Here is a 14,287-nt window from a genome sequence, read left to right on the forward strand (position 1 = left end):
AAATACCCTTTGAGCATTTATGGGAGGCTGTTTTCTATAGCATTTTCACTTACGCAAGCGGCAGCAGAGGGCAAACGAAAGATATACCGGCGTTCTTTTTCTCCTCATACTGATTGATTTTGTTTCTTTGATTGCATGAATCTCATTGGCGAAGGACAAAGCAGTCTTTAGGCTGTCAATAGCCGGCATAGCATAACATGTAGAGATAGGGACCAGGCGTTGACCAGTGCGAGGTCATGCTGAGCGTGATGATTCGCAGGAAGCATTGATATTTTGATCCTTAGCATCAGTCAGACACATCATCTGCTTAGTTCATCTTCGCGTCAGAGAACTGATTCAGTGCAACTCATGGGGCCGTCTGGAGTTTGACCATCTGGCAGTCTTACAGCAAGTTAACTAAAACATAAGAGGCCAAGATGTTTGTGCTAAGTAATTTCACTTCTACAAAATCCAACGGAATGTGATAACATTGGACGACCGGAAATCCTGAACTTAATCCCCGGCGCTTTGAGACTTTTCGGCTCTGACCGTCAGGGGACTGGCTCCGCTCTGGAATCTGGATCAGGGCTTAGTCTAGGTGCAACAAACAAACAAACTGTGTCCCATCTGCTCCGTCACCTGCGTGAAGTGCAACAAACCAAATATTTCCTGGTTGCTGAAAGAAGCAAATGCAAGTCTTGGCTCCGTAATAGTGGTCATTAGTCTACTGATCTATATCAAATCAATGTCACCCTCATGTTGAGAGCGAGCGACTCAGAGCGATGGATTTGCTGTGGAGTCCAGACTCGCATAGGCATGTCCGTCCAGGCAAAGAATTAGCCAATCGTTATATCAAGGCGACGGGGGATCGGCACAGTGCAAGGCTGAATATGCCGAAGTTCGTTCCATTCGATACAGCAAGTAATATCTACCTGATGCTCGGTCAATAAAGCTCGTATCGGATACTCCTCCCATTGGCAGTGTGTTATTGAAAAGTCCACCGAAGGTACTCTGTACTCGGATCTTTTTACTCGGAAGACCGGAGATTCGGAGTTTGGGGCTCACTGCACACAGGTAATACTCTCCGTAGACTAAGGTAGTGCGTACACCACTGCTCAGTATTCTCCCACATGGACAATGACCTGCTGCAAAGCTGCAAACGGAGAAGTAAGGAATATAGAGTACCAGTTGTCACCTATGACCAGTCAGACAACTGCATATTTAGCCAATACTCCAGCTGTCGAAGTGATAAATTGCGAATGCATTTTTGATGCCGTACTCAATACTACATTACTTAGTAGATCCTTGCATAAGTTACAGTCAGGTGAGGGCCGTTATCTCTCCTTCCCTGCTGTCTGACACGAGCTTACGCAGTTTGGCGTATTTTGCCGACGACCAGGTGAGAGCATTGGGATCGCTTGATCGAACCCCTGCTCCAACAGGCAGCAAGATCCTGCTTTGAGTCACGTCAATCCTTCATCATGTAGCGTACCTCTCTAGAGATCGAATAATCAATTGATAGAAATATATCTGCAGTTTGGGCAATGATTTCGGGGGCGATTAATATGTGAAGATATGTGTGTTCAGCAGGCTAGGACGACTTGATGGCTGGAGATATGCACACACCTCCGCTGCTTCTTCATTCTTTGGTTAGTAATTGAGCATCGGGACTCCGGACGTTGCCTCATTTGAGATTTGCTCTATCCATATCATCTGATCAAGGTGGCCATTGAGAGGGGGATTCTATGGGATTGCATAGCAGGTATGGTATGACAGGATCCCTGTTTGCCCGGGTGAGTAAAGGTAAGCGGTTCGTCAGATGGAGGTCTGCAGCAGGTGGCAGTTATTCAGGTTGTCTTTGGCTTATTATTTCACTACGCAGTGTATTGGGTCAGAGGAGGACAGGGTAGGACCGTCGCAGTCCTAGAAAAGGCTTCACATAACGGAGGATGTAGGAATTTCATCAAACTGCTTGCTCAATGCCTGACGCATACGGAGTACATAGGTAGATGCAATGTGAAAATTAACAAAGCAGTCATTGACCAGTACACGCGACAATAGGAACCCTTGCTTTGATATGTGGGGAGTCAGAAAACAACAATGGTAAGCACAGCTGATTTGGTGGCGGTGTTGTGAGTTCGGCACCTATTCGCCTCACCGCTTTCGAATTATGGGCGGGGTTTTCCCTTTATGAACAACCAAGGGGCTACAAAACCGTACAATTGTCTGACGCTTTTTCAGAAACTTTTCTAAGGCCTGTCGCTCTTCAGGCAGACTATCAAGTGGTTTTCTAATTTGATAGTACACTGCCCAGAATACACATACCAAGATGACAGCCACTACAACAGTTACTGCTCCCCCCAGAATTACGGCGGAGAATGTCGCCACTCTCTTCCCAGAAGTTGATACATCGCTGGCTCGGGAGGTTTTCCCCTCGACAGCGGAGGGCTCCGCCAAAGACAGCGAAGAGCTTGCTGGCTACGATGAGGAACAGGTCCGCTTGATGGACGAAGTATGCATTGTTCTAGATGACGACGACAAGCCCATCGGCAGTGCCAGCAAGAAGGCCTGTGAGTGTCTCAATTCATTGTTTATCTTTCGGATGCTTCCCAGAAACAGTCTACTAACCTGTGTGATGGATAGGCCATCTCATGACCAACATCGACCGGGGTCTGCTTCACCGTGCATTTTCAGTTTTCCTCTTCGACTCTAACAACCGCCTGCTATTGCAACAACGTGCTTCCGAGAAGATCACCTTCCCCGATATGTGGACGAACACCTGCTGCTCTCACCCATTGGGTATTCCCGGTGAGACCGGTGCCGAGCTCGAGGCCGCCGTGCTGGGTGTGAAGCGTGCCGCGCAGCGGAAACTGGACCAGGAGCTTGGAATCAAAGCGGAACAAGTACCTCTGGAAAAGTTTGAGTTTTTCACGAGGATTCACTACAAGGCGCCCAGTGACGGAAAATGGGGCGAGCATGAGAGTATGTATCTGATATCTTGACGGCTTCCGGATTCGCTTTTGCAGCCGTTGCTGACACGCAGATTCTAGTCGACTATATCCTCTTTATCCAAGCAGATGTCGATCTGAACGTGAACCCTAACGAAGCCCGCGATACGAAATATGTCAGCGCCGAGGAGTTGAAGCAGATGTTCACCCAACCAGGCCTCAAATTCACACCCTGGTTCAAGTTGATTTGCAATTCGATGCTGTTCGAGTGGTGGAGCCACCTCGGCACGGCGGGCCTGGACAAGTACAAAGGGGAGAAGGAGATTCGCCGCATGTGAGAAGTCTGCACGACAAGAACGCACGGTGAAGGATTCTTTTGTTTATAGCCAGCGCTATCTGGCACTTTTAATATTCTGTTTGGAGAATAGCATGATACCATATTATGGCATGAGCCAGTCCACTTTATAACATGATTCCTCGATAAGGAGCCAATTGATATTCTTTTGAGTTTACAGAACTCGACAATGTCCTTACTTTGCCGTTTATGGGCAACCCTTAATCGCCTTGGAGGCCATAAAAGCTACGAATGACGAGCATCGAATCGTGCACCTATAAAAGATGCCGGCTGCAGCTAACGTCGAGTCTCCGCTCCAGTGACAATAAACAAGATACAGCAGGCGAAAATAACCACTCCAACCACAGTAAATGTCAGCTGCGTTCTCCACCCACTCTGCACCAGGGCCGCCTTCCGACTATATTTCACCACTGTCCGGATATAGTTCCCGAACCCGTTCACAAGACAAGCCAGGCTCAGAACCCAGAAGACAATTCCCAGCGGAAGGGCCAGGCGGCGTTCAAGACCCGTTGGCTGAGAGCGGAAGTGGAACGAGATGATGATCGCTATCGAGACAACGGCGAGGTACATGGATAGCCGGAGCCAGGAGAGGAATGTGCGTTCATTTGCGCAGTGATCTCGAGCATCGGAGGCGACGTTCTCGAATAAGAGAGCTCCGAAGAGAGGGCGGCTGAGGAAGATGTGTTTCTTATTCTGGAGGTGTCTGGAGAATTGGGTTAGTTGGGTACCCTCTGGCCAAGGGATGCTATCAAGGCGATCGGAGAAGACAGAGTGGGATCTATGGCGGTCTCGAACCTGCCTGAATGTTGCCCTGCTCCGAGTAGAATAACGGGGTCGCATACATAGGGCTTTACTTACTCTTCTACTAGCACTGGATCCGAGTTGGTGACGTTAATTATCGGATTGTATCGCGGCCGTAGAGAGGATGGATCCTGCTCTGCCGTGTGTTCAGGCATCTCGAGTATGAATAAAATTCCCGCAAGAGAACCTCCAAAAGGCGTAGTTCATCCAGGGGCAGCTATGAAATTCATGGCGAGGAGATAGCCACGATTCTTTCATAGTCAAGGAGGATTAATTTAAACACTTGAGTCCAGTTATTGATCGATCCGATGATAGGAGCACGTGATATGCATCTGCTAGTCCACTTTGAGACTGATGGCATATGTCAACTCACGCCCTGCTATTGATTGAGCTCTGCCGCCATCTTGTCCAATCTGATTTGTCTATCGATCTCCAAAGTGAACAGCAAGTACAGGATGGCAATCCATACGGACTTTTGGTGGATGTTGATCGACCACTCAATAATCGAGATCCTGTGTCTTGCGGTTATCGTTATGTTTGGACGGGATGATTCCGAGAGGTATCCATATTGACGTTTGCGGGGTTCACCGTACGAGCAACAACGCAAGAGCACTAAGTATGGACTCTTGACATCTGAGGGAGAATTGATCTTGAAGGTACCTTCTTACTCGTGCCTTTGATTAGGAAATGGCAGTAACAAGATCTTGTTGGTTCAAAAGTCAACCAACACGAGATGAGTCATGACTGGTTCATTCGGACGGCGTCAAAAAGGCAGTGGGGCCTTTTCAATATCCGGTCCTCACAACTTTATTCCTGATCTTACTCTTATCGCCGCGGGCGGTCATCGAGGCGAAGTCTGCTACTCTAGCTCCCCCAACCGTTCGTTCCGCTCCCAATCACTGTGCGTCGTTTCCTGTGTTTCAATGGAGGGCTGAGGACGCTTCATTTTGAGCACTAGGACAGGGTGGATGACAGTGACTGCGTATATCAGCATCCTTTGGATAGATTCGGCATTTGGCAGCTTAATTATCTGCATCTAATAATTGTCACCATGGTTCGCGCTCAAGGCAGTCGCTCGCTCAATGCAGACGAGCAAATACATTACCGTCGTTGCATGTCAAGCTCCCCTCTGGCGGAAACGGCAATTGCTCGAGATCTCGAGAATTACGCTGATAACGAAGACTCCATAACTACCACCGAAGACGAGGAACACTCCGAGGCGTCGACAGTACGTGCGATCAATAGCCAGCCCGGTACAGCCCCCCATTCTTTAGTTGGCTCTTACCAACGCCCCAGCTTTTTCACCACTGTATCGCATAGCACAGTTGTTCCACACCGAGGAGAGCCGGAATGTCTTTCGTGGAGGGAACGCGGCCAGGCAATCGAAGAGGAAAGACGACTTCTGACTGATAATCATATTATTTCGGATGATATCAGGACAAATGACCAGAGCGGACGACGGCGCAGATTCAGCGGCCTTCTGTCTCGCAGCCTCAGATCAAAGTCCCCCGAGCCTGTAGATCCACTGGAGTCTGGCAGCGGAGTGGAGAGGCGGGAGAGGACGGAAGCTGTCGCTGTACCGACAGAAACTACCTCTCTGCTTGGAGCTGGGAATGGTGGCCCTGACTATAGCTTGGGAGATGCTGAAGCGATTGATCGAAAGTGGGAGGAAGCAGTGGTTGCCGGTCTGATACATACAACGTGGAAGCGAGAAGCTCTGGTGATAAGCAGATACGCTGCTCCGCTTACTGTTACCTTTCTGCTTCAGTATTCCTTGACGGTAGCGAGCATATTCACCCTGGGGCACCTGGGCAAGAAGGAGCTCGGTGCTGTTAGCTTGGCAAGTATGACTGCAAATATTACCGGCTATGCAGGTTCGTCCGCTTCTTCCATCTACATTAGTCTCGTTATTCTAACTGCGTCATACAGTCTACCAAGGTTTAGCAACCAGCTTGGACACTCTCTGTTCGCAAGCATACGGATCTGGAAAGAAGAAGCTTGTTGGTCTGCAAATGCAAAAGATGGTCTTCTTCCTTTGGACTATTACCATTCCTATTGCATTGATTTGGTTTTTCGCCGATATGATCCTCATGAGAATTGTTCCGGAGAAAGAGGTCGCCGAGTTGGCAGGTTTATACCTGAAGGTGGTTGCTCTGGGCGCACCGGGGTACGCTTGCTTTGAGAGCGGGAAACGGTACATGCAGGCCCAGGGGTTGTTCTCGGCATCCCTCTTCGTTCTGTTGATTTGCGCTCCTTTTAATGCGTTCATGAATTGGTTCCTCGTCTGGGTATGACCACGCCAATCATTATCTCGCACAGTTTGGTACAACTTGACTGACGCGTAACTAGAAAGTTGGTTTGGGCTTCGTTGGTGCACCCATCTCGGTCGCCATTACTGATTGGCTAATGCCGTTCTTCTTGTTCCTCTACGTGTACTTCGTTGCAGGCTCAGAATGCTGGAATGGTTTGACAAAGCGTGCTTTCCGAAACTGGGGCCCGATGATCCAGCTTGCGCTTCCCGGACTGGTCATGGTGGAGGCCGAATGCCTTGCCTTTGAGGTCTTAACTCTGGCATCGTCATGGCTTGGCACAACTCCCCTCGCTGCGCAGTCGATCTTGTCCACAATCGCGAGCATCGCGTTCCAAATCCCGTTCCCAGTGTCTATCTCCGGCAGTACTCGCGTCGCCAATCTCATCGGTGCAACGCTTGTGGATGCCGCGAAGACTTCCGCAAAGGTGACCATGGGAGGTGCGGTCATTGTCGGTCTGTTGAACATGATCGTTCTCTCATCACTACGCCGTTATATTCCCCTTCTGTTCACTTCAGATGAGGAAGTAATCAAGCTCGTCGCTGGAGTTCTACCTCTTTGTGCAGCGTTTCAGCTTTTTGACGCGCTCGCGGCTAACTGCAACGGTATCATGCGTGGTATCGGACGGCAAGAAATCGGAGGTTACGTCCAGCTGTTTTCATACTATGCTATTGCAATGCCGATCAGCTTTGGCACAACGTTCGGACTGAATTGGGGTCTCTTTGGTCTCTGGTCCGGGGTCGCTATTGCTCTTTGTCTCGTCTCGATCATCGAGATGATCTTCCTCACTCGAGCAGATTGGAATAGGGCTGTGACTGATGCCCTTCGGAGAAACGCGATGACATAAATGTCTTTGCGTAGGTGGTACTATGGTTGATGATGCACTATAGTTGATGATGCACTATGGTTGATGATGCACTATGGTTGATGATGCATATGATATGCTGGCTCGCCCTTATCAAAACGGGGATGTATAAATGGACGTTGAGATTTAATGAGTATTCGGCCGGAGGTTTCATATAGGAGGATAACGGCTTAAGTCTGCTGTCTCGTCAAGAAGGATCTAGACTGCTAGGTATATAGTATAAAATCGAGAAGACCCAGGCCTTTACACCTTTTATTTCCCGCCACATACTCATAAATGTCACATAAGCGGTATATTCAATACACAATCATCCTAGTACTCCAGAATCGCCCAAGTCTGCTCATCAACAGTCGAGAAAATGACACCAGCAGTAAGTAACTCCTCCCCAGCCCGTGCTACATCCGGCATGGGCAGATTCAATTTAGCAGCAATCAACTGAGCGTGCAGACCCTCGTTGCTCTGAGGCTCAGTCTTCAAGAGGTTATAGACTCTCCGAGCGGCAGGGCTCATAGCAGGGAGATTACTGTTACCAGCACCGTAGTCATTTGCACCACCCATGGCGGCGTCGGTGCCGGCTCCAGCACCAGCATTGCCGCCAGCGGCTCCACCACCAGGAGGACCACGCGTAAAGAACAAATGGATCGCAGCGGCCTCGAGAAGATGGCAGTGTACCTCGTTGAGATTCGTCGTCGGCCGTACACAGTGCGCTCCCACGTATCGCTTATTCCCGAAGGACTTGATCTTCCCAAACACCTTTGCGTAGCCGTTCAGCTCGACTGGGTTCTTCCCGGTGCCGGCTCCCTTCCCGTCATCCGTCTCCATCGTGTCGGCGGTCTGTGTATCTATCCACTGCTTCACTTCAATCTCCCCTGTGCCATCGTCGATCTTGTATGTGACGTTTGTGCTCTGTGAGCTGATGTTGCGGACTTGACCAATGAAGCAGACGCTGGCCGCGTCCGCTCCGTCAATCTGGAAGGCGGCTTCGGGGTATGGTTGTGAGGCGTCGAGGGCTTGTTTGACTGTGATCGGACGAAGGGTGGCATTGTTGTTGTCGCCCTGGGTTTGTATATGTCAGTAAGGCTATATTCATCAAGCGATGAGTGTGGTCTGAAATTGCCGCCTTGTTTGACACAAACTGGGAGGGATAGTTCATTGCGGGTCTAATTCGGGAAATGCGAACAGAGGAAAGAGAGCAGGATACCTTTCCACCAGCTGGACTGTTCATTTCTCCAGGCATGAAGCCACCACCGCCTCCACCTCCGTATGAGGTGTTGCCATAATTATTGTAACCCCCGTCTGGCAGAGGAGTCAGTCAGGCCATGAGAACAACGAATTACCGATGTAAACAGCGAAGCAGAAGCTCTACCCACCCATTTTGTAGTAAGTCCTAAAAAATCCGCTTTGAATGCCCACCAGGGGAAAGCTATCAATTATCACCGGGAGAAACAAAGGCGCTCACATCATTTCTCTGCGAGGGCTGCCATTTTACCTCTTCGGGACGTGTTGGACGCGTCGCGGGGCGGACGGTGTTTGTCGTGTTTGCAATGAGCATGGATTGCAGTAAAATTGGAACAGAGTTTGTTCGCTCACCGCTTTGGGATTTTCTCCACTGCTAAAACGAAAAAAAGTGAGATTACCATCACGACAGGGCTGGATTTGTTCTGTTCGGACGGAGACGAGAGGCAATTTGATTTTCATTTCGCCCTTGCAAAATATAATTGGATGGAAAGTGTTTTCTGTTTCCGTTTCATCTTACGATTTTGGTGAAAGTTGAAGCCTGAGCTGTTCCGAGCTTCAAAATATCTTCTCCCGCCGTCGGGCGACCTCAACCAACCTTTTTTCCAATATTCTGTTTAGGAGCCACTAGCGCCATCTGCGCAACAGAATCTCAAGATGCCTCACCGCGCGGCATCCCCAGCGATGTCGGAAAATGAGTTCGACATCACAGGCGCGCTCTTCCAGAATGACAGCGACTCCGACAACGAACAGCCCTCGGTCAAGTCCAAGCGGCAGCCCCGAAGAAGGTTCCCTCGCAGGCGCTCGACTTCCTCGGCGATGTGAATGAAGACGACGACGATGATGAGGCTTTTATTGCCGAGCGGCAGACCTCTGCCAACCGCAAGGCTTCGAATCTCAAGGGTCGTACGGTTAAGAAGGGTGGTGGTTTCCAAGCCATGGGCTTGAGTGCCAATCTGTTAAAAGCAATTGCTCGGAAAGGTTTCTCAGTGCCGACTCCCATTCAGCGCAAGACTATTCCGGTTATTATGGACGACCAGGATGTGGTTGGTATGGCTCGGACTGGTTCAGGGAAGACGGCCGCTTTCGTTATCCCCATGATCGAGAAGTTGAAAAGTCATAGCACTAAGATTGGAGCCCGCGGCCTGATCATGTCTCCATCGAGAGAGTTGGCACTGCAAACATTGAAAGTCGTCAAGGAGCTGGGCAGAGGTACTGACCTGAAGTCGGTACTCCTTGTTGGTGGAGACAGCCTGGAGGAGCAATTCGCGATGATGGCCGGCAATCCAGATATTGTTATTGCGACACCCGGTCGATTCCTGCATCTGAAGGTGGAAATGAACCTAGATTTGTCTAGTATCCGTTATGTCGTTTTCGATGAAGCTGATCGACTGTTCGAGATGGGTTTCGCCGCGCAACTAACAGAGATTTTGCACGGCCTCCCTGCAAATCGACAGACTCTCCTTTTCTCTGCCACTCTTCCGAAGTCCCTTGTCGAGTTTGCCCGCGCTGGCTTGCAGGAACCTACATTAGTCCGTCTGGATACCGAGAGCAAGATCTCGCCCGATCTTCAAAATGCTTTCTTCTCCGTGAAATCCTCGGAGAAGGAAGGAGCCTTGCTTTACATCCTCCAAGAGGTCATCAAGATGCCGACTGGGCCAACCGAGGTTGCGCAACAAAGGAAAGAAGAGGATGCGAGCGCCAGGAACTGGAAGAACAAGAAGAGGAAGAGAGCGGAAATGGAGAAGGCTGTCAATACGAGAGAGTCTCCGACCAAGCATTCGACAATCGTTTTCGCTGCGACGAAGCACCATGTCGATTACCTTTACTCTCTACTCAGCGAGGCAGGATTCGCCGTGTCCTACGTCTACGGTTCGTTGGATCAAACCGCCCGAATGATTCAGGTTCAGAACTTTAGAACGGGCATGACCAATATTCTCGTTGTCACCGACGTTGCGGCTAGAGGTATTGATATTCCTATCCTCGCAAATGTCATCAACTACGATTTCCCCTCCCAGCCAAAGATTTTTATTCACCGTGTCGGTCGAACTGCTCGTGCAGGGCGCAAGGGCTGGAGTTACAGTCTGGTCCGCGATGCAGACGCTCCTTATTTGCTTGATTTGCAACTATTCCTCGGAAGAAGACTGGTTGTTGGCCGCGAATTTGGTGATCAAGTGAACTTCGCCGAAGACGTCGTCACAGGCAGTCTACCCAGGGATGGGCTCTCTCAAACCTGTGAGTGGGTGACTAAGGTCCTGGACGATAACGCCGACCTTGCTGCCCAACGCACGGTTGCTGCTAAAGGTGAGAAGCTCTATATGCGAACCCGGAACTCGGCATCTCTTGAGAGTGCCAAGCGATCGAAACAGGTGGTTTCTTCCGACAACTGGACCAGCATACACCCGCTCTTCCAAGATGAAACCAGTAATTTAGAGGCCGAGCGAGAGAAGATGCTCGCCCGCATTGGTGGTTACCGGCCGACAGAGACAATCTTCGAGGTCAACAACCGGCGCACGGGCAAACATGAGAACGTCGACGCTCTCGATACGATCAAGAGAGTTCGTAACACTCTAGAGTCCAAGAAGAAGCGTGCGCAAGCGAATGAAAAGTCCGAGCTCCTCGAAGATGCTTCCGACGACGAAAAGGCAGCCAACGAGGCCGAAGAGAACCAGAACGAGGGAGCATTCTCTGATGAGGATGACGACGTTCCCACTGGCGTGGCAGATAACATGTCGATGGCGTCCGATTCAGAGCTGGAGGTCACCTTCTCGTCATATTCACAATCAAAGGACAACAGGGCGAAGAAAGCCAGCGCGGCATCTTTCCAGAACCCTGAATATTTCATGTCCTATACTCCGAATAACAACTCCCTGGCGGAGGACCGAGCTTACGGTGTGCATTCCGGCACCAACTCCAACTTTGCCCAGGCCTCACGCAGCGCGACCATGGATCTGGCAGGCGACGATGGAGGCCGCGGGTTCGGTGAGGCTCGTACACTGATGCGCTGGGACAAGCGACACAAGAAGTACGTGGCACGACAGAATGACGAAGACGGCTCCAAGGGCACGCGCCTCGTCCGCGGCGAGAGCGGGGCGAAGATTGCAGCCAGCTTCCGGAGCGGACGGTTCGACGCTTGGAAGAGAGGTAATCGTCTCGGCCGCTTGCCTCGGGTGGGTGAGGCCGAGGCTCCTAATCTCACTGCTGGTCTCAACGCAGCCATCTCAGGCAAGCGGTTCAGGCATCGCAAGGAGCAAGCACCCAAGAGGGCTGATCCTCTCCGTGGTGATTACGAGAAGATGAAGAAGAAGGCTGAACTCGCCAAGGAGCGAGCAATGTCCAAGGCTGGCGGCGCAGCATCCCGTGGCAAGAGCGAACTGAAGGGTACGGACGATATCCGGATTGCGCGCAAGCTGAAGCAGAAGAGACGAGAGAAGAATGCTCGTCCCTCAAGGAAGAAGTAACCGGGAGGTTGGGTTTTCCTTCAGAGTCATGTATATACCAGGAATTGCCTATGATACCTGCGAAAGTATAATTTGTTTTATACCAAAGTCCAATTCAGATCATTCTAGGGTGACCGAACTTTCTCCGACGAAGTTCCTTATGCGGAATCTTTTTTAAGCATGTATTATATCTTCTAGCCCTTTATGCCAAACCACAAAGCTCTCTCAGTAAACTGCTGATAAGTTAACGCCCCTTCAACACAGAAGCTCTCATAATGTCACCGAGAAAATGTTACTTAATATTCTACCCCAACAGTGAATAAGACCCATAGACCAAGCCTAGAATTCAAGGTGTCCGGAGTTCGCTTGACCGCAAAGGGAGGAACTTGATAGAATGCATATGGACGATCCCGCATCTCCATCAGCTGGACTATTGATTCCGACAGTGAATAGTGGAGCATCTGTGCAGCGCTATTGCGTTCTCCGGGAGGCCTCTTCTTTGGTAACTCGTTTTCTTTGCTTTTTCTTTGGCACTTGGTAGATCCACACAGACCGCACCCCTTCTCCTTCCTGCCACACCGTTACACCCATCTTCTTTGGTATGCTGGAGGGCGAGCGCTGATGGGAACTGTAGGATGGCACCAATTGCGTCAGATAAATAAATCTATAGGATATGCTTATGGAGGTTTCTAGTCTGATATGCTGAGTTTTATATGCCGATCAGGTATTTCAGACTGCGAATGCAGAGTGTATCATGTGACAGAAGATCGACCGATCATGACAAGGGGGAGGTGTGGATATAGGACCTTTTTCTTTTTTGTCTATGATTCCTTGCTCTTTATTTCTCCGCCGGTGTTGGGATTTGGGAGTCAAGTATGATAGATAGATCATCTTCGGGCAGGGGATGCGTCCTTGCGTCCTTGGCTTTCTCCATTCTTTTGTTTTCTTTTGTGAGAAAATAATTCGTCTTTTCAAACCAATAAATATGGACATGGCTGTACGTACCTCATACAGAACTTTTCTACATGCAATGGCTATTCGAGTACGTACGATGCTCTCAAGAATAATCATCCGAGAGCTCAAGAGTAAGGTGGGTTGTGGGTATTGTCTGGCCTGCGTAGATCAAGATCACCAGCAAGGATTTTGGGTGCTTCTGCATAAAATGGCACCGGTCTGAATTTGACTATCTCTTATTCGTGCTTCGATTCGATTAATACCGAATACTGTCGGTCCATTGGCCTTGTGGCTATCAATGTATGCACAAGTGTGAATTTTTGCAAGCATGTCTCAGATAGCCAGGCTTTTGATTTCAAACTTGACTTCCGCAGACAGAACTGTCCTTGAGCGACGCAGGAGATACTGCAAGAGAACATACATTAGGCACATGATTCAATGCGCTGATGTCTGATACGTGGATATTTGACGAGCCCGCACTGCTACCACGTTGAATCTCGAGCTGATTCATTATGGTTGCTGAAAGGCCAAACAGAATAACAGGTCAGTCGAGCGTTGACCCAAAATGATGGGTTTGTCGATCTGTATGTAGATGGCGTCAATACATTAGACTAATAAATGCCAACAATGGATGATTCTTTCTCCAGCTAGATCGTAGTTGCAGCAAACCGGCCACTGAGCAGTCTCACCAACATTAGCCAGCTCGACTGGCTTAATCCAGGGCTTTCCGACTGCGAATTCGAGTATGATGCACTCTTTATGCCGGTGACTTAGCATTTCGCCAATTGAAAGCAGATTAGTCGATCTATGTGCAATTCCCTGAAGGGGAAAAAGGGCTTCTCGTCCCGATTACTTGTGTGGTGCATCTTTTTCGGAGGTCAAGTTACTGAACCTGCATCGAGGCTAAGTGTCCGTTGCTGCCACAAGTTTGGCAAGGGCCAACTTTGAAGGCATGGCGATCGCTCTCAGATCGAACGGTTCGGAGTTTACTCTGTACTTGGTTGCTTGATAACCGCACCCTGCACATCAATTGGATCGTCAGACCACTCTTTCAAACCTTCGGTTTGTCAATCTCCCCAACTGATGCATTGAGGGGATATCACGAGGGGCGTCGTAACAGCAGATGGTCACACAAGTTTCAAACTACTCACCAATTATATGGCAGTAAGTAGAATACCGGCGATGTGAAAGCGTCCAACAAAGTTCAGTGGCTTTATGCAAAAGGAGAAAAGTGATGTTATTACAACATACCTGCTCCTCCTATCACCGTCATCATAGGCATTTGAGCAGATCACACAGCGCAACAGAGAAGGAAAGCGAGTCTGAGACCATTGGCCCTTTTTCTTGCAGTAGTCGTAATGTCGGTCTTTGGGGGATGACTCTGACCTCTCATCACTGCA

General features: G+C 49.7%; 5 protein-coding genes across 5 annotated transcripts; 3 read left to right on the forward strand and 2 right to left on the reverse strand.

Moving 5' to 3' along the window:
• Positions 1-2,308: 2,308 nt before the first annotated feature.
• Positions 2,309-3,265, forward strand: idi1 (isopentenyl-diphosphate delta-isomerase IDI1; the record flags this gene model as incomplete). The annotated part of the gene is made up of 3 exons (XM_024825584.1): positions 2,309-2,549; positions 2,623-2,961; positions 3,006-3,265. The coding sequence occupies 3 exons, from the start codon at positions 2,309-2,311 to the stop codon at positions 3,263-3,265; spliced, it is 840 nt and encodes a 279-aa protein (XP_024683828.1).
• A 111-nt stretch (positions 3,266-3,376) lies between these two features.
• On the reverse strand, positions 3,377-4,340 carry P174DRAFT_386522 (DUF202 domain-containing protein). The gene is made up of 2 exons (XM_024823309.1): positions 4,141-4,340; positions 3,377-3,985 (listed from the first exon to the last, which is right to left on the reverse strand). The coding sequence occupies exons 1-2, from the start codon at positions 4,236-4,238 to the stop codon at positions 3,559-3,561; spliced, it is 525 nt and encodes a 174-aa protein (XP_024683829.1). The 5' UTR covers positions 4,239-4,340; the 3' UTR covers positions 3,377-3,558.
• Positions 4,341-5,134: 794 nt separating this feature from the next.
• On the forward strand, positions 5,135-7,239 carry P174DRAFT_368436 (MATE family efflux transporter; the record flags this gene model as incomplete). The annotated part of the gene is made up of 3 exons (XM_024822226.1): positions 5,135-5,957; positions 6,013-6,371; positions 6,433-7,239. The coding sequence occupies 3 exons, from the start codon at positions 5,135-5,137 to the stop codon at positions 7,237-7,239; spliced, it is 1,989 nt and encodes a 662-aa protein (XP_024683830.1).
• Positions 7,240-7,426: 187 nt separating this feature from the next.
• On the reverse strand, positions 7,427-8,809 carry P174DRAFT_511032 (putative replication factor-a protein; the record flags this gene model as incomplete). The annotated part of the gene is made up of 4 exons (XM_024831746.1): positions 7,427-8,313; positions 8,459-8,553; positions 8,628-8,711; positions 8,758-8,809. 4 exons carry the CDS (start codon positions 8,807-8,809, stop codon positions 7,570-7,572), a joined length of 975 nt encoding a protein of 324 aa, XP_024683831.1. The 3' UTR covers positions 7,427-7,569.
• Positions 8,810-8,875: 66 nt separating this feature from the next.
• P174DRAFT_439857 (ATP-dependent RNA helicase DBP10) lies at positions 8,876-12,059 on the forward strand. The gene is made up of 4 exons (XM_024826914.1): positions 8,876-9,252; positions 9,279-11,567; positions 11,592-11,697; positions 11,719-12,059. Exons 1-4 carry the CDS (start codon positions 9,151-9,153, stop codon positions 11,952-11,954), a joined length of 2,733 nt encoding a protein of 910 aa, XP_024683832.1. The 5' UTR covers positions 8,876-9,150; the 3' UTR covers positions 11,955-12,059.
• The last annotated feature ends 2,228 nt before the right edge of the window (positions 12,060-14,287 follow it).

The sequence above is a fragment of the Aspergillus novofumigatus genome (assembly GCF_002847465.1).
Source record: "Aspergillus novofumigatus IBT 16806 chromosome Unknown P174scaffold_3, whole genome shotgun sequence".
Classification (NCBI taxonomy): domain Eukaryota; kingdom Fungi; phylum Ascomycota; class Eurotiomycetes; order Eurotiales; family Aspergillaceae; genus Aspergillus; species Aspergillus novofumigatus.